The 22,114-nt window shown below is 36.5% G+C and overlaps 1 protein-coding gene across 4 annotated transcripts in view; it reads right to left on the bottom strand.

The window, feature by feature from the left end:
* Positions 1-2,507: 2,507 nt before the first annotated feature.
* Positions 2,508-22,114, bottom strand: part of MAP3K2 (mitogen-activated protein kinase kinase kinase 2) — a 50,257-nt gene continuing 30,650 nt past the window's right edge. Inside the window, exons 9-18 of one of the 4 annotated variants that reach the window (XR_009958721.1) lie at positions 20,440-20,519; positions 18,083-18,150; positions 15,621-15,716; positions 14,757-14,963; positions 13,428-13,576; positions 11,250-11,381; positions 9,896-10,025; positions 8,628-8,805; positions 4,254-6,817; positions 2,509-3,077 (exon numbers count right to left, since the gene is read on the bottom strand). Coding sequence is in view for 3 of the 4 variants with exons in the window: in XM_062578175.1 (XP_062434159.1) it covers positions 6,592-6,817; positions 8,628-8,805; positions 9,896-10,025; positions 11,250-11,381; positions 13,428-13,576; positions 14,757-14,963; positions 15,621-15,716; positions 18,083-18,150; positions 20,440-20,519 (1,266 nt within the window). In the remaining variant the exon portion in view is untranslated. Of the gene's footprint in view, positions 6,818-7,049; positions 7,244-8,627; positions 8,806-9,895; positions 10,026-11,249; positions 11,382-13,427; positions 13,577-14,756; positions 14,964-15,620; positions 15,717-18,082; positions 18,151-20,439; positions 20,520-22,114 lie in introns of those variants that run through there. The other 3 variants (XM_062578176.1, XM_062578175.1, XM_062578177.1) reach the window with 3 other exon arrangements.

Genomic DNA, 22,114 nt, shown 5'->3' on the forward strand with positions numbered 1-22,114 from the left:
ATTGCACACATACGTGATTCTCATACACCCATCAACAATTGGTCAGAGTATTAAATCAGTGTACAAATTAAATATTTCCAAAAATGTGCAAAAAAGTCAACGTTGATAGAAAAAAACACCTTTGTGTACATACATTACAAACTGTGCCCAGCATTCAACTGAGAGTAAAAACATTTACAGTGAGAAACTGATTAAATAGAGAATTTAATGGCTACATTAAAAAAATGTACATTAGATCAAGAGTAAATTTACAAATTTTTATTCATAGCTTCATGAAAACTAAATGCCTACGTTCCAATTTATCTAAGTCTCCCTCCATGTATTTACAATGATATTCCTTTATTTGACTTTTGTGAGGTCTGAGATGACAGGTTTTTTTTAAATAATAAACCATGTCCATTTTAGGATGACACCATCTTTTAAGCAGGTGTTAATGAGAAACAAACACTAGGAAACTGACATTCTAATGCCTGTTCAGAAAAGAAAATGCTATCCTTGTTTTTAAATCAAAATTATATAATTTGGGGGGAAAGGATTATCTAGTATTTGGGGAAAAGACATGAAAAACATCTGAAATATTTCCCGCAAATATCCATTCTAGAGTTACTGTATCCTTATTTCCCCACAAAATACCTTGACCTCCCTTCCTCATCAGTGGACTCAAGGTAAGGACTGAATCATGAAATACAATTTTAATGTATTAATCCAGTTCCTCTCCCTATAAAGCAAGTTCATGAAAAACTTAAGACCTAGCCAAAGAATGACTGCTAATTTTGTTTGATACACAAGAATTTTTTTCTCCGTCTCATCTTCCCCCTCAAATATATGGATGTATATATATATTGCTAGAGTGAAATCGAACAGCTGATTTCTATGGCACAGAGCCACGTGCCAAACTCCTGCTTTGGCCAGGAGCTGCAGGATGCAGGTCACATCCCCAGAGTTCAGGGCCCACGCGGCGCTGGCAGCAGCGGTGGCCCTGCAGCGAGGACGGAGCAGGACAGACTGTGCCCCTGCCCCAGCACACCCTCCCCGCACCCTCGGCCTGGCAGCCCCTACTAGCTAACTCCCCGCAGCAAGCAGGAGTCTCCAGGACCCTCAGCTCACATGGCGGAGCCTGGAATTAAGCTCTGTGTTAGCTCCCTGTGCAGTTCAGGAGCTACCAGTGGCCACCACCTATACAGTATTTAAGTAGTGCCAGTTAAAATGAAAAAATAAACCGTATGTAGGCCAAGCAGAGAAAATAAAAAGAAAAAAGCTCCTTGGCTTCTGATCAAGAATTTTGAGTTATAAACACCAGTATGGAAGCAACTCTGCCCCCTTTGGTGTATGTTTGTGGCTCCTCTTGAAGGCAGCAAACACCCCTTAGAGTTGTGGGTGAGATTTGGCTCTAAGTAAAACAGACTGCTTTGCAGCAGCTTTGAAATGTCCTTATTATGGCACACAGAGCAATGCAGATCACAAATACACTTTCCTTCACAGCATTAAGCGTCCCAAAAATCAAACCTAGCTATAAAATTAGTTGCCAAATTTAGTTACCAAGCTTGTACATTATTTTTCAAATGACATCAATAAGATTAAGTTAAAGATTTTTTTAAAAAAAAACAAACTCTTCATTTTAACGCTGGCATGAATTTTGCACATCAAAATAGAAACAATAAGCACCCAAATCTCTTAAATATGGGCAGTATCCATCACCTTTTACTACTATCTTTCTTTAGTTAGCAGTAACTTACTGATATATATATATTTGTGTGTGTGTGTGTGTGTGTGTGTGTGTGTGTGTGTGTGTGTATGTAAGTAACAGTACTAATCCATCACTTTTGGCTATATGTAGATGGGGACAGAAAAGTTTTGAAAACTGTAGGTGATTTTACACCGCATACTTGTCATGAACACAAGACAGCAAGCTACCAGCAAGAAGAGGAGATACTGGCAGTAATACTTTTGCTTTTCCAGAAACACCATATATATATAGACTTACATTCAAGCACACAAGTTAGGCTTGTTCATCTGCATGACCAACTTTCAAGATTAAAAAAATTAATTGTAAGTTACAACAGATCTGACTGATTTGCTCAAGACTCTGAAGCTGCATATACATTGCTCTATGCTGTCTAAACGAATGCCTTGCTGTACTGCACTGCACCTCCTGGTGCCGCAAGAAGGCTTTCAGTCACGACAACGGCAGGATTAGGATTATGTAAGAGAAACAGGAAGCAGTTTAATGGTAACAAAGGTAGCTTCACGGAGGATTTTGTTGATTTGCTAAAACAGAACTAATACTCCGTATGTTGAAAGTAAACAACTTTGAGTACAGTACCATGTTTAGAAGTGTACCAACTATCGCTGACTAGTCCTTTAAGAACTCTTAAGATCTCTACAGTAAAACCAGAGTCTAGTACCCCGAGCTAGGTAACTATATGTTGGCTGTAACAGTATCTGTATGAGTGCAGAAAAGTAATTTTCCCAGTATGCATCAGTTTACAATCTCCAGAATGCAAAAAAAAAAAAAAAAAAAAAAAGGTATCAGCCTAGGTAGTACTTGGGAAGTACTTCAATTATTTTTAAAAAAAGCCTCAAATTGAAAGTCTACAGCAGATATATAAAACACTTTTCAAAGCAGTTAGAGAATTTAAGGGCGCTTGAAAAATGTATTTAAAGACTGTTTTGGTGACAGAATTGTATGACAGCCATAGCATTTCAATACAGTGTTCAAATACGAACAAAATTAAGGCATAGAGATAAAAAGGCACTAGCTAAAAAACAGCTGTTAAATAACTTATTCTGGTATACTGAAGAGACTGCTTAGCTACAATAAGAATTGCAAATCAAGTGACTTTTTAAGACAAAACTGAGAAAATAACAGATTTATCAATCAAGAAAAGTCAATTATATCCATACCTTTTTCCAGTACTTCCAACGGTATTTTTATCACCCAAATTAAAAATGAACAATCTGCTCCTCAGGCAGGACTGAGCTGGATCAAAGCTCACACATTTGGTGAACGTTCCCAGCAAGTGAACCTTGTATTAACAGTTATTCATAATTTTCCTCATTCCAGCCATATAAAAAAGCTGATTAAAAAAAAAATACATAGAAGCTTAATAACATTGGCTGAAACAGCAATGAAAATCCTATTTGTGCCAAAAAGCCACGAGCAAACAATGCCCTGAGGTACACAGGTAGTTAAACTTGTTACTCAATGTAATACTTAAACAGCCAGAATAATAAGATTCATTAGCAGGTAAGTCCTTTGAAAATACATGTACTCACTATCAACCTTAACCCTTTTTCTGTGAGTACAGCTTCCTCTTGGCATTTACAGAAAAGCAAAACATAACCCTGCAACAGTATTCTTTCCTGTCTTTTCTAATAATTGGACTCAAGCATAACTGACTATTCTAAAATGCTGGTATCTTCATTAGTAAGATATTAAAAGTTGTCATCAGGAATCTCAAATCCACAATCCTTCTCTCTACTGGAATTTTATGCATGCAGTTCCATGCACCCTCTGAAATTCTAGAGACAGGGTTTGGTAATTATCATGCCAGGAGTCCACAAAGCGTCTTACAGACACTCTGTACAGAGGTACCTCATAATTTAATACAGATTGTTTTTCTGTAATACCCCAACATAACAACATTGAAGTGCAACATGCAAGGGGATAAATAGTAACCAACCTTTTGGTAGAACAGTCTCATTTAAATTTGTATATATTGCTAAGCTCAAAATATTAACAAATGGTTAATAACCACCTAAATTTGCTCTAAGTATCTTAGGTCAGCTTAGGGTGGAAAAAAACAGTGCAGGCCTAATCTTGATTCATTTAATGTAATTTTACTAGAATCACTTAGCTGGCAAAAGCCATCTTCTTTTAAGAAGTACCAGCAGCTTTCTGATGTCAAAGAAAGTTTAAGGAAGATGCACTCTGCAAATTCTCTTTTTCCAGTTCCAAAATACTTACCATTGTCATGACTGAATGCCATTTTTAGAGGAGACACAGAAGCAGCAATTTCAATTACTTTCAATAATTAAAATCACAATGAGGAAGTGATATTGCAATATACATGAGCCAGCACTGCCTTGCAGAAAGGACACAGTATTTATTAGAAAACTAGATTCTGAAATTCTTCAAGTTTCAGAGTGCAGTTTCTTTTTAGAATAGTATCTTTAATTTTTATGAGTGCTACAGATAAACCTGATTATATTTCCCTTTAATATTCTGTTTTGCTAATAAGAAGTTTCCGTACCTTTTCAGATATCACTGTCCACTGCTGATTTTTTCATATACATTTCCAGCTTGGTTTTGGTACCTTCTTGATCTATTTGAAATCAGTCATTTCAATTACACAATCTTTAAGTTAGCTACATAAATTATTAGGCTCTACATTAAACCTCCCTCCCCTGGTACCACTAAATTTTGCTTATAAAGCAAAGGTCCTTTACAGCAGAGTATATAGAAGTTTTCTTTAAAGGCTGCTTTCGTACCTTTTGACTAGTTACAGAGAAAAAAATAAGTCAATATAAGTTGACTTTCATTTTGGCCTTCTAAGTTTTCCCTAGTTGGGTTAATTCTTCCCATGCTTATAAAATCCTGCACAGTTATGTACCCTGACCAAAACAATATGCTTGATAAAACACTCACATAAACTGAAAAAGGCCACCGCTCAGTCTCAGGAGAGGAGGCTCAAAACAGAAGGAAAATCATTCTTACTCTGGTACAGGTAAAGTGATTAAAAATAGATCCATACTCCTGCTTATGCTCGGTAGAAGATTTGGAAATTCCTAGAATAAATTCAGAAAACTCATGAGTTAACTGCCATGAGAATGGGTAAGTTTATTACTCTACGTCCATGCTCTTTAGAATTCTGATAGTCCTCTAAGGATGCAGAACAGATAGGAGCCTGGGGACTACAGTGCATAACCTTGTCAGAGGGGACAAGGTTCACAGGATCAGCCCGCTCTGCTTTTACGTAACAACAAAAGCAAGCAAGAAATCATCCAAAACAGTTTGCATTATTTCAGTTCTGGAGTCCAGTAGTTCCAGTTCTCTTATTTATATAGTGTACTTCTACAAAAATATGAGAGTTTGACTTTTCTGTAGCAAAAAGTCAGTTATTAACTACACCTGATCAACACTAGGCTTCTCAATTGAGGACCCATATTTCAGATTTTATCTTTCTTTTATATTTTTTCAGAAATGGAAAAAGTGATTATGTTTTATGACGTTTGGAAACCTGATAAACACGGATCATCTGGATTTCAGGCTGGAGTAATCACGCTCATGCTATTTAGCTGCTGGCTCACTTTATGTTTTTGGCCTATTCTCTGAACAATCTTTTGTGCTGTGCCTTCTTGTTTAGGTGACTTCATTATCATTACCTTATGAAAAGTTATAACCAGAGTTCTATCTTTTTCCTTAACTTATTCCTAGTGCTAAAAGATGCTGGGCTTCATTTCAGAAATTTTCAACACAGCCTAAATAACTGAACTGTTACTAAAACAATTTTAGCATAATGGGAAGAATTTTATATTTTTCAGGCACTTGGTTGACACATATTCCACCCCAGTGCCTCTCAGCAGCTTTGAAGACACTATTTCTTACAGCTCACTCCGAATCATATTCTGCACAAGGATTACTCACAACCATTCCCCCCAACTATTCATGGAATCATAGAGGAAGACTTTCTTTCTCTCTCCATATCGCCTTTTTTTTCTTTTTCTCCCCTCCCCCCCCTTTCTTTTTAAATAATTGTCTCCTCCAGGCTTATGCAGTAGAGGATTCTCTTTGGCAGACAGAGCAGGAGGCATTCTCCAACTATTTACATCCAACAGTTGACTCTTCTGTTTATTCTGGAAATTTTCACTTTGTAATATAGTAGTTCCTAGGAGTCTGTGCCCATAATCTGTCTACCTGTAAATCTTCTCCTATTAAGACAATATAGCTCTATACCAAAACCTCTATTTACTGAATTTGTGTTAAATTCTGTTTTGCTATTTTCTTTTGGTCACAGAGGAGTACCAGGCAGAAACAGTGTTGTACAAAGAGTTCCAAGTTCTTCCAGCTTCTAACTCAAAACTGTGGGTCTAAGCTTAAACTTTTAAATCCAGAAACTGATTAAAATGCTAAAATATAAGAAGTTAGAACTCTCTGCAGCAAGTACCTTAAAAATACAAATAACAATCACAGATAAGTAGCCTTCTTCTCCTCTAGCTCATTTCTGTTTTTCCCTGCACCCTGAGTCAGTCAGCAGTGTCAGAAAAAGTCACACAGTCCCTGACTGTCCAATCATTTGTCTTTTTTTTCCCCTTTAAATAAGGAACAAGTATGTACTAAAGTGCTTTATCTACATGAACCACATCAGTACATTATAAAAACAAAAAGTTCTAGTCCTGGTGGGAGTGGGGGTGGGAATATTCTCATTTTACATACAAAATTTAGATTGTTTACAATCTAAGTGAAACAAAGATTCAAGAGAATGTGTTCTCTCTCTTGTCTTTTTTCTCCTTTTTGTAAAAAATAAAAAATAAAAGTGCAGTCAAATAGAAAATAAATGCAGTAGATGCAAGCTGAGTTGAGGCAGGCCGTTAGTGATAGTGTGCAAACGTGTGTCTCAGCAGTTCATCTGCAAATGGTCGCAACTTGGCCTCGATAAAAATCCGTTTCAAGAAATCCCGAGCATGGTCTGAGACATGAGGTGGTAACTGGGGGTTGGTTGGCTGAGTGGCAATTTTAAAGATGGCAGCCATTGCTTCGAACTCTGCCCAAGGGGGCTTCTCAGTGAGCATTTCTACCACTGTACAACCTACGCTCCTGAAACAGAGGCAAAAGTGAAACAGCGGGTTACAACACAGTCGTGCTCTTCTAGGAAAACAAGAAATATCAGATAGCTACTAAAATACCGCAAGTAAGTGGTGTTCACTTAACTCTCCAGAGCAAATGCAGAGGAAAACAGGAGTTCACACGCTTGCGCATACAGCTATACTCTTTATCTTAAAGTTACACAAATCACTGCTTCCATCTTTACCTTACTTCTTCACTAGGCCAAAAGCAACTACCTCAGTGAAGAAATAATGACATTTTTATTTAGACAATATTGAGTGTATTATAACATTGCCACTATTCAGATTCAGATCTAGTGCTCAGGTTTCCAATACAAGCAGGAACGTTACAGAAACGTAGCTCTTCAGACACCTTCAGGACTTGAATGCACTTAAAAGCTTTCTTGCTCATTATGTCCTAGTGGAAATGCAAAGCAAACAGCAATACTGTACAGTAAAATAAGTCAGAATATACCGCATATTTTGGTAGCTCATTAGAAATGCTTAAGTTATCACTGAAGTATGGGTATAAACTTGTACTGTCCATGTTATATTTTGGTGTGCTATGAAATGGTGAGATCTTCTCCTCTTTAGCTAAAGATACTGATACAGTCCAGATTGTCAGAGTTTTAAGAAAGATCATATATGATCCTTGAATATGAAGCTTACATTTAACTGATTTCTGAAGGCAGGAAAGTGTGCGTATGTCCAGAAGGACTTTGCTCCATAAGCCCTACAAGCTCAATCTCTGTCAAAAATACATGAACAATACTGTCAAATCAATAGTTTGGAATAATCCCTGAATTTGCAAGAGATTTTATGGTAGGACAGAGGTTCTTTTCTTCCTAAATCCCTACAGTCTATTTAAGGATTTATTCAACAACAGAAATCCAAATTTAGTACTTCTTAATATTAAGCCAAAAATCATGTGTTAACCTTGATACAAATACTTCAAAGCTACCACAAATCTGTAAGACTGTTCCATAAGTACAGCCAGATAATTACTACGTGATCTATGTTAGGCTAAATGAATTTCCCTGACATGAGAGTATGGCTGTTGGCTGGATATAATGTGGCTCCTACTGTTGTTTTTAGCAACACAAAACATTACTGTTCCTGCTTATCTACTTTTGCCTAACAAATACTGGAAGAGATCTGTAAGCACAAAGAACATACGGAGTCTAGTGCTGAAATCATGCCTGTTAGGCTTGCAGTATGTTAGACTGTGTGATATTACCCAGTATCACAAACATTCACCTTTGAAATTTGTCTTTCCATCTTCCTTCTTGAAAATTTAGCAACAACTCACACCAATACTTTCTTCCTACTCCCCTGTTTAAATTTGGTAAATTCATTCTTACGCACTCAGGTTTTAAAGCACTAACATTTCATTTTGTGCCCTGCATCCAGGATACTTTAGTGATAAATGAAGTTCTAGTAAGCAAAGTGTTAATTTAAGGGACACTGATTTAACTGACACTTCAGAGCTTCAGTGCAGCTTTCACCCAGTAACTCACCAGGATTTACAGAAGTCTGGTACTCCTAATTTCATGTAAGGCTGGCTCACAGGATTTTCATAGGATTGCTAAATCAATGGGCACAGGAACTGACCAACCAAAAATGCCCAAATTTCATCTGTGTTATTTTCGCCAACTATGACTGTCAATGCTCACACTTGTCACCTTAATTCAGCTTAAACCCCAGAACAAAAAGCATTCCAACTTCAGATAGCACCTGCACACCAGTGAGAAAGAGCCCGTTCTCAAATGGTGCCTTTCAGCAGAAAAGGATTTTTGACATACCAGATATCTGCTTTTCTGCCATATCCTTCTCCGCTAATAACTTCTGGACTCATCCAGTATGGAGTTCCTGTGACAGACTTCATTCCGGTACCAGAGAGACAGATAGTCTGAAGTCGTTTGCTTGCACCAAAATCACCTAGCTTCACATTGCCTGCTGAATCTCGCAGAATATTTGCTCCTGGAAGAAAGAGAACATGGCATTACATTCATGAAAGTCCCATTAAGGCTTTCGTGTGGAAAACAGTAACAAATACTTGATTTCACTGATGGACCCAGTATTTCAAGCCAAAAAAAATTTTTTTTTTTAATTCATTCCTATCACTACTTCCGAGGTTCAGAAAACAATCACTTGTTTTGCATCCTAGGCCTTTCCAAGGAAGTTTGTCACCTTTGTAAACCCATACAGGCAAAAAAAAGCAACATGTCAAATATATTTTAATACAAGGGAAATAAAGAAAAATGGGAAGGAAATTTCCACAGCATTAAAAATATTTTGATATTGTATTAAAGCAAAATTGCAAACTATGTTACAGATTTATTCCATACAATTATCTTGCATAAGCACATACAGATTGACAGCGATATCTCAATCTTTAGGAAAAAAACTACTGATATAAAGCAACAGGAAAACAATGTACAAGTTTTAGGGAATACAATGGCATGGCGTTCAATACATCTATTTTGCACATCACTGATCTTACTACATATTCATAGCTTGCTTAGGCAGCACTTACAAATCATCTCTATCTGTTTGCAAAAGGTAAATATCTGTTCCATTAGTTTTCCTGGCTGGAAAATGAAAGAAGTCTGAATCATTTGGATCACGCAAATCACCTCTGCCAGTAAGTTCTTTTAACACTGAGTGCTGAGTAATTTCTATACAACTGATAGAAACAAAACTGTGTACAAATAAATACTTTAGAGGCATTATGCTTTCCTTTGTGTGTTCCATCAATTTGTAATGACACGATCCTTTAATATATTAAAAACTACTAATTCACACACAGAAAAATTAGAATTGAAATTTGTGACTGTTTTGCAGAGACACACTAGGGAAACATTTTTAGAAGACTTAGAACAGTACAAAGATTCTAATTTACTTTTTCTCAGTTTACAACAGTGACAAAGATAAGTGATGAAAAGTAATGTTTTCATTATAGTTTCACATTAATTCTCAGTATTTTGACATTTCAAACAATTTTTATTTTATGCTAGAATTGAATTTGTAGTAAAGAGCACAGAACTGTGCACAAAACTACCCTTATTACCTTTAATATCTCGATGGACAATCATGTTACTGTGCAAATAGTGAACTCCTTCCAGTATCTGCCGTGTGTATTTCCGAGTCACGTTCTCTGTGAGTGCTCCATATGATTTTAATTGGTCTTTGATAGAACCCTATAGCAAAGAAAGAGCATGAAACACTAACATTTCTAGACTCATAAATGGGTTAATTAATATTATAGCTGAAACCCCACGAAGTTTATGTCTGACATGTAGACTTTTGAAGTTGCAGGACTTCTTCACTACCTCCACTAAGAAAACCCTCAAACTTTCACTAGAAAGAGGCCGAACACGCAAATCATACTCAAATACCAGACTAGTAACATCAAAGCCATCAAATAACTTAAGTGCCAGCCTGTTGTACAGAAGAAAACAGCATTCAACACCATTATTAAGTTTTTTGATGAATAACGAGGGCAAGCAGCCTCTGTTCTTTACAGGTCATTTAATTTATATTTTGGGGGTAGTGGGTTGTCAAGGGAAAACTTGGAAGCTGGAGGATTCTGCTTCACATCTGCATAAAAATTAAAAGCTGGATACATCTCAGCTTAAAATAACATTCATTGTTTTATAAATATCTTTGCATAAAATGGCTTTGTCATGCAGAGATACAAACTGCTAAAATTACATCAACTCTGTCCCCCAAATCTCAGAAAAATTCAAGAAGTCTCCAAAAACAAAGCCCCAAATTCATATAAAAATATCACTTTTCTCTGTGGAGTTTCACAGTAAAGTAGAATGCTGTTACTCTATTCAGAAATACCAATCCTATGTTTTTATAAGAGCACATTTTATTTAGCTCTGCTAGTCACACTTGGTGAGAAAATGAAAACCTACAGCTCTCAGAGCACAGAATAAATCTTGACAAAATAGTAAAAGCAGAACAGTTCAGCATGTACCCGAGTACCACACAGAAGACAAGCACCAAATTTATTTCTAATGACTTACTCTCACAACTATCTTAACTTCTTTTTCTCAAAAGCTGACATGGTGATTGTAAGACAGCATAAGCTGAACTGCAGTGAAAAGAAATACTATGCTTTAGGGAGATTCTAGAGTCTACTACCAACAACACTGTCCTTTCAAAGACAGTGCTAGGTACTTCTTATGCCAAAATCAAATGCAAGCAATTTTTGTACAAATCGCTAGTTCTGAATACATGAATAAGCAATGAGAGTCAGACTGCTATAAGCATGCCCCCCAATATCTGTCTTTGGCTACTGCTGTTACTTAGGCACGTCTTTAATATCTGTGTGCACTGTTGCAAAAGCCATCTACTTGGGTGCACGTCACTTTGCATAGAAATGATGGTTGAAGTGGGGTGGTTTTCTTGCTTACCCCAGGCATATATTCCATGAATATAGAGAGTGTTCTTTCTGGTGGATCTCTTAAGAAGCCATAATACTGAACAATTCTTTCATGAAGCAGATTTTTCAACAACTGAATCTCACATTCAAGTGCATTTACTTCCTAAAATGAAACAAACAAACAAGATTTACCACATTAGATCTAATAACATTACGTTTTTTTTTTCCAGCAGGACCGTAAGTACCTATTTAAGGGATATGTAAATTAAATAACACTACTACTCTGTAGCTTATGTAAAGTTTACACATTTTGCAATTACATCAAAGGAAGGGAGGGGAACAAAAAAGCATTTTTTCCTGTAAATTGGCTTTGGAATGATTTTGCTCTCATTTCATTGTTTCTCCTATTTTGAAGTTACATCTGTTTCAGAACACAGCAGATAAAGACGTGTATGCACTTAGGAATCATTATATAACATCTCCTAAACTGACAATTGGGTAAAAAAGTGTCTTGTTTTGTTTTGAAGTCTTTCTACTGGCTTAACTAGCATTAATTCTTAACTTGTCCAATACATCAAGCTTTTTGCTTGAGAAGGATTGGTTAATATTCTAACTGTGAAATACAGTAAGCAAATGAACAAATAAGGTGCTTTCTCTACAGTTACCTGAAATGATTTACTTCCCATTTGTAAAATTTACTGTGTATCTTTCAAAATACCCAAATTCAAATTTTGATAAATTCCAGATTTCACCAAAAAGCCTTTCATAAAAATTTACTTCTTAATCCATCACAGTCTACTGATGATACCCCCCATATTTCTAAAGTTGGGAGGAGAAGATTTTTGACACTGGCAAATACACATTACAAAATGCTATGGTAAGTGAAGTTACAAAATTGTTTCTACAAGAAAGACCCTGCAAGTTGTTCTTTTTTTTTTTTTTTTTTTTTTTTTTTTTTTTTTTTATGTTTACTATTTGCAGAGCAAAATCAGTTGTTTTCTTACATTTTTTAAAGAAACAGCAACAACAACTACCCTAGAAATGTACAGCACAAGTGATTCTTGGCTTTTCTGGATCTGACATGACTAGTAACAGCACCTATAACTGGTAGCCACTCAATTCTGCAATAATGCCTACACCCATTGCTCCCCAGGCCATGCTCCCCACAGTGCAGAATGCAGTCCTAACACAAGAAAATTACTAACTTTTTCCATCCTGTAAAAAGCAGCAAATACAATTTGGGAAAAAAAGAAACAGAAGACTAGTGCTAATTACATTGTTTCTCTTCTTAAATGTCCAATATTTGAAGGACAAGCTCAATTTCAAAGAGATAATAAACTGTGAACAAAAGTTGTGCTCTTCAGAGAGAAGTACTGCCAGTAACAGTTACCAGCCCTGATGCCCAAAGCCTTATGAAAAAAGCCCAGCAATCCAAACTCCCAAACCTATAGCTTTCTACATCTTATCGCCCCCTTAAAACAAATGGAACACCTTTATGCAAGGAATTGCCAAGCACAGTGAGAATTTGAAATGAACACTCAAACAACCTCAGGAGCTGATTCCTTGAGATTTTTCAGAAGCAAAATTTTTCTTTTTTAACCTGAGTCATTCTGATGACATTTTTAAAAAATTTGCCCCCTCCCAAAAGAAGACGGCATCCATACATTCTGGTTTAACAAGTGACCATGAACAGTTATACTGTCACAACTGAAAGGACTGCAAACTATGGAGGGAGAGGTGAAAAATAGCAGTCAGGATCAGCAGGATAAGAATCTCAAACAGTCTTCCTAGTAAAAAAAACACTTGAGGATTTATTTTCAGGAACAATACTTAAGTAAGGGCAGAATTTCTGTTCATAAATGCAATTTGTTCTAGTTCCTGTATTAATTTAATTAAATAGTTGTCTATTTCAGAGCATGCTCCATGATAGATTGCTTAATTTTATGAACAGAAACTGCCCCAAATTAGGTCATGCAAGTTCACTGCATAAGGATACATCTGAAAATGAAAAAATACAACCCAGCACTAAAATGAGTAAATCAAATTCATCCATCAAGAGATAAATAAAACGGGGTTCCTAAAAAATCATGAAAACAAAACACATTTTAAACTATTCATCACATTCATGGAAAGGAACAACATGAGTCCAGTCTAGAGCATAGCACTGCAGCAGAAACCCTTTACAAACTCCCTATTTTACATCACTCACCTTGCTGGTTTCTGGACTATCAGGATCAAACTGAACTTGTTTAACAGCAAGTTCTCTTCCAGTATCAGCATCGTAGCACAGGTATACTCTGCCAAATGCACCTTGACCCAGCAGTTTACCAAGTCTCCAGTTAGTTGGAGCTCGTGGTGCTGAAAATATAAGTATGTTTTGGTTTTCAAATGAGTCATCATAGAAAGTATATTTGTTCCTGAAATACCACTGTAAGTATAAAACAATATCAACTACAGACTGCAATTTAGCAGAGAAGTTAACTAACATGAGCAAAAGCAAATGGTAATCACATCCTATGTGACACTTCTTGGGTTCTCAATAGTCTAATATATCATCATAAACTGTTTTTTTTTTTTAGTGATTTATTATCAGAAGTGTGAACTCCATGTGGGAATCGACATGATGGTTAGCAAAATAAGCAAAGAAAAAATTGCTTGAAAATACAGTCTTGACCTTTTCCTATGAGAGAGAGAAAACATATTCAGTTGCATGTATTTTGATGATGTGTTTAATTTTGACATGATTCACCTAGAGAGGAAGAACCCCATGCACCAGTACCAGCTGGAGGCTGACCTGCTGGAAAGCAGCTCTGCAGAGAAGGACCTGGGAGTTTTGGTGGACAAGTTAACTAAAAGCCAGCAATGTGCCCTTGGGGCCAAGCAGGCCAATGGTATCCTGGGGGGCATTAGGAAGAGTGTCATCAGCAGGTCAAAAGAGGTGATCCTCCCCCTCTACTCAGCCCTTGTGAGGTCACATCTGGAGTACTGCACCCAGTTCTGGGCTCCCCAATACAAGAGAGACATGGAACTGCTGGAGAGAGTCCACAGTAGGGCTACAAAGATGATTAGAGGTCTGGAGCATCTCTCTTATGAGGAAAGGCTGCAAAGGCTGGGCCTGTTTAGCCTGGAGAAGAGAACACTGAGGGGGGAATCTTATCAATGTCTACAAATACCATAGGGGAAGGTGTCAAGAGGGCGGGGTGGGACTCTTCAGTGGTGCCAAGCAACAGGACAAGAGGCAACGAGCACAAATGGAAACTTGGGAAGTTCCCCCTGAGTATGAGGAAAAACTTCTTTCCTGTGAGAGTGACAGAGCACTGGAACAGGTTGCCCAGAGAGGTTGTGGAGTCTCCTTCTCTGGGGATACTCAAAACCTACCTGGACGCAATCCTGTGCAACATGCTCTAGGTGACCCTGGTTGAGCAGAGGGTTGGACTAGATGATCTCCAGAGGTCCCTGCCAACCTCAGCCATTCTGTGATTCTTGGAAGGTGATAAAATATTTTTTATTGTGGAGTTCACAAAATGCCTTAACTTACAGCGACTGGGTGGGCTGATGTCCATGACTGACAAGGTAGGATTGTCTATATCGCTTCCCCTTCTCCTCATTCTGTTATCTTCATATTCTGGTGTAAAGACACTGCTCCCGCTACTTGTGCTCAGTGAGTGATCAGTGGGACTGAAACTAACTGGTGATCGGAAGCTGTTTCCCTGAGTCCTCCTGGCTCTTGGAAAAGTTTTACGACCTTCAACATTATACAAAGAACACTAGCGTTAACACCATGAGAAGTAACTACTATGCAAATATACATGCGTATATATTTAATGAATTGCCTGTAATTTACATATTCCACAACATATAATATAATGATCATGGAATTTACTGGTTCAACTTTCTGACTAGAAGAAAATAGGCATTTCTCACAGATATACCTAAGTACTAGACAGAATCATCAGCTGGTTAAAATGACAAAAATTAGAAGCAATTTTATTTTGCCCCTTTTCTTCTTTTTTTCTTTTCTCCCCCCCCCCTTTTTTTTTTGAAAGTTAACAACACAAATTTTGGAAAGAGGGATAGATGCAATGCTGGCTTCAGAACTGCTTCCATTCTTATTGCTCTATTACAATGCACAGACTTCTGATAAAAAGTAAAAAGGGGAATTATGTTTACATTCCAGTGATAACTAGGCTGGCATCTTCACCCTGTGAAGGAATAAGAATTGAAAGCAGAAAAATATCTACAGTTGGAGTCAACAGGATGACCACTTAAAAAAGAACAAAATAAAAAAAAAAACAGAAATAATTCAAAGATGTCTACAGCATTAGAATAAAAAAGGACATTGATCTTCAAAGAAGTTTATTACAACCAGATGCTTAACAAGCTAATTAAAAAGAACTCTTACCATCGTTGTAGTCTTGTTGATGGTATGAAATATGATATCTTCGGGGATAAGTCCCACCCTTTCCAAATTTCTCAAATATTGGGATATCATACTCTACTAGAAAATAAAAATAAAATATATTTCAAAATTAAAGATATGATGAAAGCATATGGAATAAATCAGTTTTGTATTATAACACAGGCAACATATCAGAGGATGCATTTCAAAGTCAAGTGTCGGAGTAAAAAAAGATTATAGAGCAAATCCACAGAACACTAACAAATCACAAGAGATAAAGGATATTCATCCAAAAGTTCTAACAGATCAAGAATTAAATAGTTCAAGAGTGATTTGTAATCTCTTGCTTAAAAGAGTATCAGAGGACTGCAGCATGGTTAATAACTCCAATTTAAAAAATAAATTACAGGGAAATTCTGGGAAATTACAGTTCACTAGTAAGAAAATTGGCAGAAATCATTACAAAGAATAAAAGATGCATAAATATGATATAATAGCAAGAGTCAATGCAGCCTAAACTACTAAAACACATGCAGTAGGTCCTCCTTTAAAAACCTGTTAAAGAAGAAAAATAGTAAGATAAAGGGGAAAGTCCTTCACAGATAAGTACTTAGTTAGAAGATAAGCACAGAGGATAGGAGTGAACAATTCACAGGGATCTGGGCGACATCTCACACAGCTGAATTAAGCCTGAATTTTCTGGACAGAACAATGAATAGCGAGGTGACAGTGTTATTCAGAGCAGTAAAGCCAACAGAGGAATTCCAGAAAGACCTTAAGAGTCTAAGTGACTGGTTGTTAAAATGGCAGATGAAATCCAGTGTAGACCAGTGTTAAATGTTGTGATAGAGTTCCAGGTAAACATCAGCTCAAGGCTGAGTGTTGGCTGAGAAGCAAATTAAACACTAAGTCATGAGGATATACTGAACAAAGTTTGTCTACTCCATTTTAAAGAAGGATTTAGTAAAACTGGAAAAGACTTAGAAGTGCAAAGATGATCAAAGACACAAAATGACTTCTCTAGGAGGAATGCAGGTCTCTACAGCCTAAAAGAGCAACAGCTTAAGGAGCAACATGAGAGGTCTATAAAATCACAAGCAGCATAACACTTCATACAACACACAATGAGCTGTACAATTTCTTTCTACAAGACATTGTGGAAACTAACAAAACACCACCATTACCTTACATAGGTTCGAAGGAGGACTGGACAAATTCATAGAAGCAGCAGCCAAAGCACAAAAGAGCATCCTGCATTTGACAAAGTCCTAAAGGCTAACATCTCTAGGAATACATTCTCAGGAAGGAGTATTACATGCTTGTCTAAGGAAGCCTGATAGTGGTTGCGGCAGAAGAAAGAAGATTGGGCCAGATGGACATCTATTCTGATTCTACATACTACTCTGTTTAGAGCTGATGAGGACAGGCAGTGAGTATGTACTTACTAAATGATTGCTGTCTATCCCATCATTAACAAACAAGGGCACCCTGCAGCAGGCAGCGGGGGGCAGCAGAGGCGTCCAGAAGAACACTCTTATGATCTTATTAAAAATGTTAGCGTGATGAATAAACACAAATAGGCTAAATTAAAAATACTAAAGGCAAATTGATTTCTGACATTTCTCACGTTTTTGGTGTTTATCCCTACAATGTAAAAGAATAACTGTTTAAGTTACGTTTAAGAGTGACGTAGTCTGTTAAGCCCTCTAGAATCCTTGAAAGAAAAACAATTGCATGATTATGTGGATAAAGCTTCATAAACAATTTAAAAAAGCTTTAAAACATACAATAATCCAAAAAAAACCACAAAAAAATCCTAGATTCATTGGAAGCTAATTATTGTTCAATAGTATAATTTTATTTCAAGGCATGTCCAAAAAAGACACCTCAAAGCACTTTCAAGGTTACTCATTGCAGTTGGTATCCTGAACCATGCACAACAATTTGGATTCATGCCAGAGTACGGTATGAAAACAACATTAGTGCTGATGATTAATTTATAGGCCTAGCACACAGCCCTGCTTCAATCTTTCACTTTGCAGTACTTTCCATTACAGCAATCATGAGCACTTAATGATTCTCATTTCACAGAGGAGAAAATGGAGGCTCCAACATTAAGGAAGTTAACCAAGGTTATGCAATAGTTTAGGGACAGACATTACAGTCCAGTCTGACTCAGCTGAGTGCCTTCATCTGCTGCATCATTTGTTGCTTTCAGACAGGCAAGTATGTTATATTATACATACTAGTAGCAGTGCTATACGTGTGATGAGCTAAAAAAGTTTGCAAGGAAGGATCTTATCCATCATGGCATTTATTAATGTGTGTTACTGGTATTTGGTTTATTTATTATCATACTATGTTTGTGTAATATGATACCGCTCCATGTGAGCTCTCCCTCAAAGCCCTATTACTTGCAAGAAAATGTATTTTGGAAAACTGGTATGCTCAGTGATTTTGCCTACCTGAGAACTCCTGATGATTATCTGGATAGCTCTGTGCTCTCGGCATCCGAGATTTGGGGTAATTGTCTCTAGAAGCGTAAAAACATACAGCATCTAAAAATTGCTGTTAATCTAATGAAGTACTCAAAACATTTAGTTTTATTGTCTAATTACTTAAGGCTGATAAAAGTTTAGTGTTACACAAGTTGCAACATCTGTTTACAGACACAGAACCTAAGTTTAAAAACAAACAAATCTAGCAGGTCTCATTAATAAATGAAGATCAGTAACAATGGAAAAGCTTGCTTTTTGAGCTATATGTATTAACAGAGCAGTCTGTGTTAGTGAGCAATGATATTAATAAAAACATGAATTATTACAAGTAAAGCCACATAAGAATATTGTTACGTTTAACAGCTTCCTAGCTAAATACCAAGATTTACATATCGGCAAAATCTCTTACACAGCATACAAAGATTCTTGATAAAGCTTAACTATAGCTGGCAGAACCTTTTAACATTTTCCAAAATATTTCTTGTTCTCTCCATAAACTCATAGGATTAAGAGAGCAACTTTACTAAGTTAGATTGCCAAAGAATTCTTGTCTTCCTGGGTGATCACATTATTTCTTATCTACAGTCGCTGTTATATTAACTCCCAACTGTCAAAATGAATATATGGAATTTGCCACTCAGACAGAACAACCCATTACAATATATTTCCATAAGCATATCAAACTAGCATCCTCCTCTTTCTGGTAAGAATTTCTCTCCTAGGTATCAGAAGTTTAACAGAGACTCAAAACCTATGCTCTTCTTGAAAATATCTGAATGAAGGGGCAGGGAAAGAATGCAGACTGAGTAGATGGGACAAAATAAGGGGAAAAGAGAGAGAGAGAGAGAGAGAGAGAGAGGGAAAAAAAAAAAAAGGTTTTGAAGGGGAAACATTATAAGTCAATTTAGGATTGCTTTGTTTCCAAATACAGTTACATACTGCCCCACAGGAGAGAAATACCTTCCCCAAAACATACTGTGAGGGCCTATCAAATTTACCCTGCAGTCTCCTGCCCCACCATGTACGGACCACAAACCATCTCTAAATGCTTGCTAGGAAAGATGAACTTTGCAGCATGTCTGGAAGAAAAATAAATTCATCCACAGTGATCTCCTCCAAACACAAATGATTGGAGAATAAAAATTTACCTCAACTGTAGCTGGCTGTTTTGCATGACTGATACAACATGTGGGACAACCATCCAACTCCAGACTGGTGAAGCTCAGAAGTATGTATTTGTATGTACCATGTTTTGAACAAAGTTTAACTCAATTTTAGTGACTGTCATTCTGAACATCTAATCTAAGCAAGCTTATGACAACTAATTATCTGCTTATTTCTTCTGCAAAATTCATCTCTAATGGTGAGTATCCTGCTTTAAAGAACAACAGAAAAATCAATTAATCTGTAAGATGTTCAACTGTATTTGCAATATGTTTGTTATCAAGGAAAATATTCAAAAAATGTACACTAATAGCAATCATATAACTCAGACCAGTCATCAACAGACAATGATATACAGCTTTTTAACCTCTCAACTAATTAAATACAGATATTTAATTAGCAGTGTTATTTGTTTACCTGTATTAAATAAACAAGTAGTCAATCTGCACAACATAACACTCAGAAGTTATTTGCCTGACCCACCAGAAGCCAAACAGAAGTATATTCTGTTTGGCTTACCTAGCAGCTGAGAAACTGTGGACAGAATGCTTCTCAAAACACACATATCTGCTCACAGGTCAGTCAGAATACAGCTCCAGATCCACCACAGTACAGGCTGCCAACTGGCAGGTTTAAACAAGGAAAAGTTAAGTGAAAAGTCTACAATGGGAACAAGAAGAGAGTAATGGACAGTAATCGTAAAGAAAGGGAGAAGGTAGCCTGTTGAAGTCTTAAAATGATTCTACTCCCTTTCTTGAAACAGGTACCACCATTACCACCATCCTCGGAAGAAGGAAGTTTCCTTCATATAACAGTATTTAAGAAATGTAAATCTAATCAGGCTACTCACTGGTAGGGATCATAATATAAAAGCAAGCCTGGCAAAATGTAGTAAAAGTTTTTAGTATGCTGTTGTAGGATCTGAAGTCTAGAGTTTTGTGTTTCACATTCAAATCTTCAGGAGGGAAAAAAAACCCACATCTCTCTTCTATTCATTAGCAAGCAATTAAGTTTCAATACACTTTTCTGAATATTCTGCAACTTACAGAAGAATTTCTGGAAGAAGGTCAGTAAAGGTTGTCACTGAAGAGTCATTATATGTTACAACTGGTACACTAAGCAATCTACTAAAATAGATAATGAATCTAAGTAATTCTTACCCATCTAAAGGGCTGTCAAGTGAGGGACAGCTTCCTGAACCAGAATTTTCAGGACTACTCAAAGACAACGGATCCAGCATCTAATAAATAACAAAAGAGAGACCAACAAGTTCAAGTTTTTGTTTTTTGAAATGCTTTATGGGTCTTGCTTTGAAACTGCTAGCGAAACACAACAAAAACTGTATTAATTACAAGTGCCAACAAAAAGTTAGTTGCTGTAATTGAACCTGCATTACATGCGGTCCTCTTTGCTGAATAGATTCTGTCATTTTTCTCTCACCTAACTAGAATAAAATTAAAGTATTTCATTCTTTATCATGTTCTGGAAATTAAAAGTTGTACTGCTACATTCTTCCTGTGTACATAGTAGTCTTTTAATATGTAGCAATATCTGAATGAGAGTAAGCTTAGCAAAGTAACAAAAATAAGACCTCTAAAAGATATTTTAACAGTGGTAAGTTTTGACAGTGTTTTGAAAAACAAGTGTCTTCAGCAATGAAGAAAGAACTTCAAATATAGCACAGTGTCATGGATGACACTTATCTCTTTAAATTTGGCCGACTAAGTTACAGAAAACATCAGAAATAGAATACTCAGAGAAGCTTTTAAACAATTATCTCTTAAGACTCCAAACAAGTTATGCAGGAAGTAAAACTGAACAGAAAGTGGAAGGAGAAAGAGGGAGAACACACAACTCATCAACGTTCTTTTCATCTAAACCAAAATTCTCTATTTCAATTAAAATAAAAATTTCAACTGGAGTCATGGAGTTTACAAAAAGCATTGAAGCCAAACTTTTTTTCCTAAAACACTTTTTATAATCTAATAATCAATATTCTTAAACTGTGTGAAATCTCCCATTTATCAACCTGAAAGCCACAAAAGCTGAAATTCTAGGTCAGATCAATTAAATAATGAAAATAATAATCAGTGCCACTTTCTCTGTAGCTCAATTTATAATCTAAGAAAAAAAAAGTGGATTAGTAGTCAGGAGAATACTCTTGACTACCAGCTGTTTGCACTGGCTGATACTCATTTTGTTTACTGCATTCTACCAGCTTTAATGCCCAAAGTGTGATAGGCAAACATTACTCACCTCTCTTGCAGCAAAAGAATTTGAATTATTTTAAAGAGTTATTTTTCAGAAGAACTGGAAACAGAAAGTGGATATTGAATCTAAGACACACTTGTCAATTTAACCAGCTTACCTCTTAAAAACAGACTAAAAAGTTGATCTGTTGTCTTAGAACAAGCTCCTTCCCAATATATAGTGTAATGTATTACATAATCTGTTATTTTCTATGAATTAGACAACAGTCTGATGCTGTTAATTGTTTACCCCTTCAAATTTTGTGGTTTGTGCTGCATCTTTAAAATTCTGGGAACACACACACTTGAGTACCCATCAAGGACTTATTTAATAAGTAGTATCCAGAAAGCAAGTTTGTACTCTACAAATTCAGACATATGGAATAAGCTTCCTACTGGGAAGGGTAACAGTCACTGTAGATTCAGCAGTTATATTTCTCTTTTCTCACGTTGAGCAGTGGGTCCAAAAAGGCAAAAAAGCAGACTGGTTCTACCAGATGAATTACCTCTACAGTTTAATGCAGTAGGGTCCAACTGGCAGCCCATGGCTTCCCTATCTAACCCATTCCCTGGAAAGGAACAGGGG

This window comes from Rhea pennata, chromosome 6, assembly GCF_028389875.1.
Source record: "Rhea pennata isolate bPtePen1 chromosome 6, bPtePen1.pri, whole genome shotgun sequence".
Taxonomy (NCBI): domain Eukaryota; kingdom Metazoa; phylum Chordata; class Aves; order Rheiformes; family Rheidae; genus Rhea; species Rhea pennata.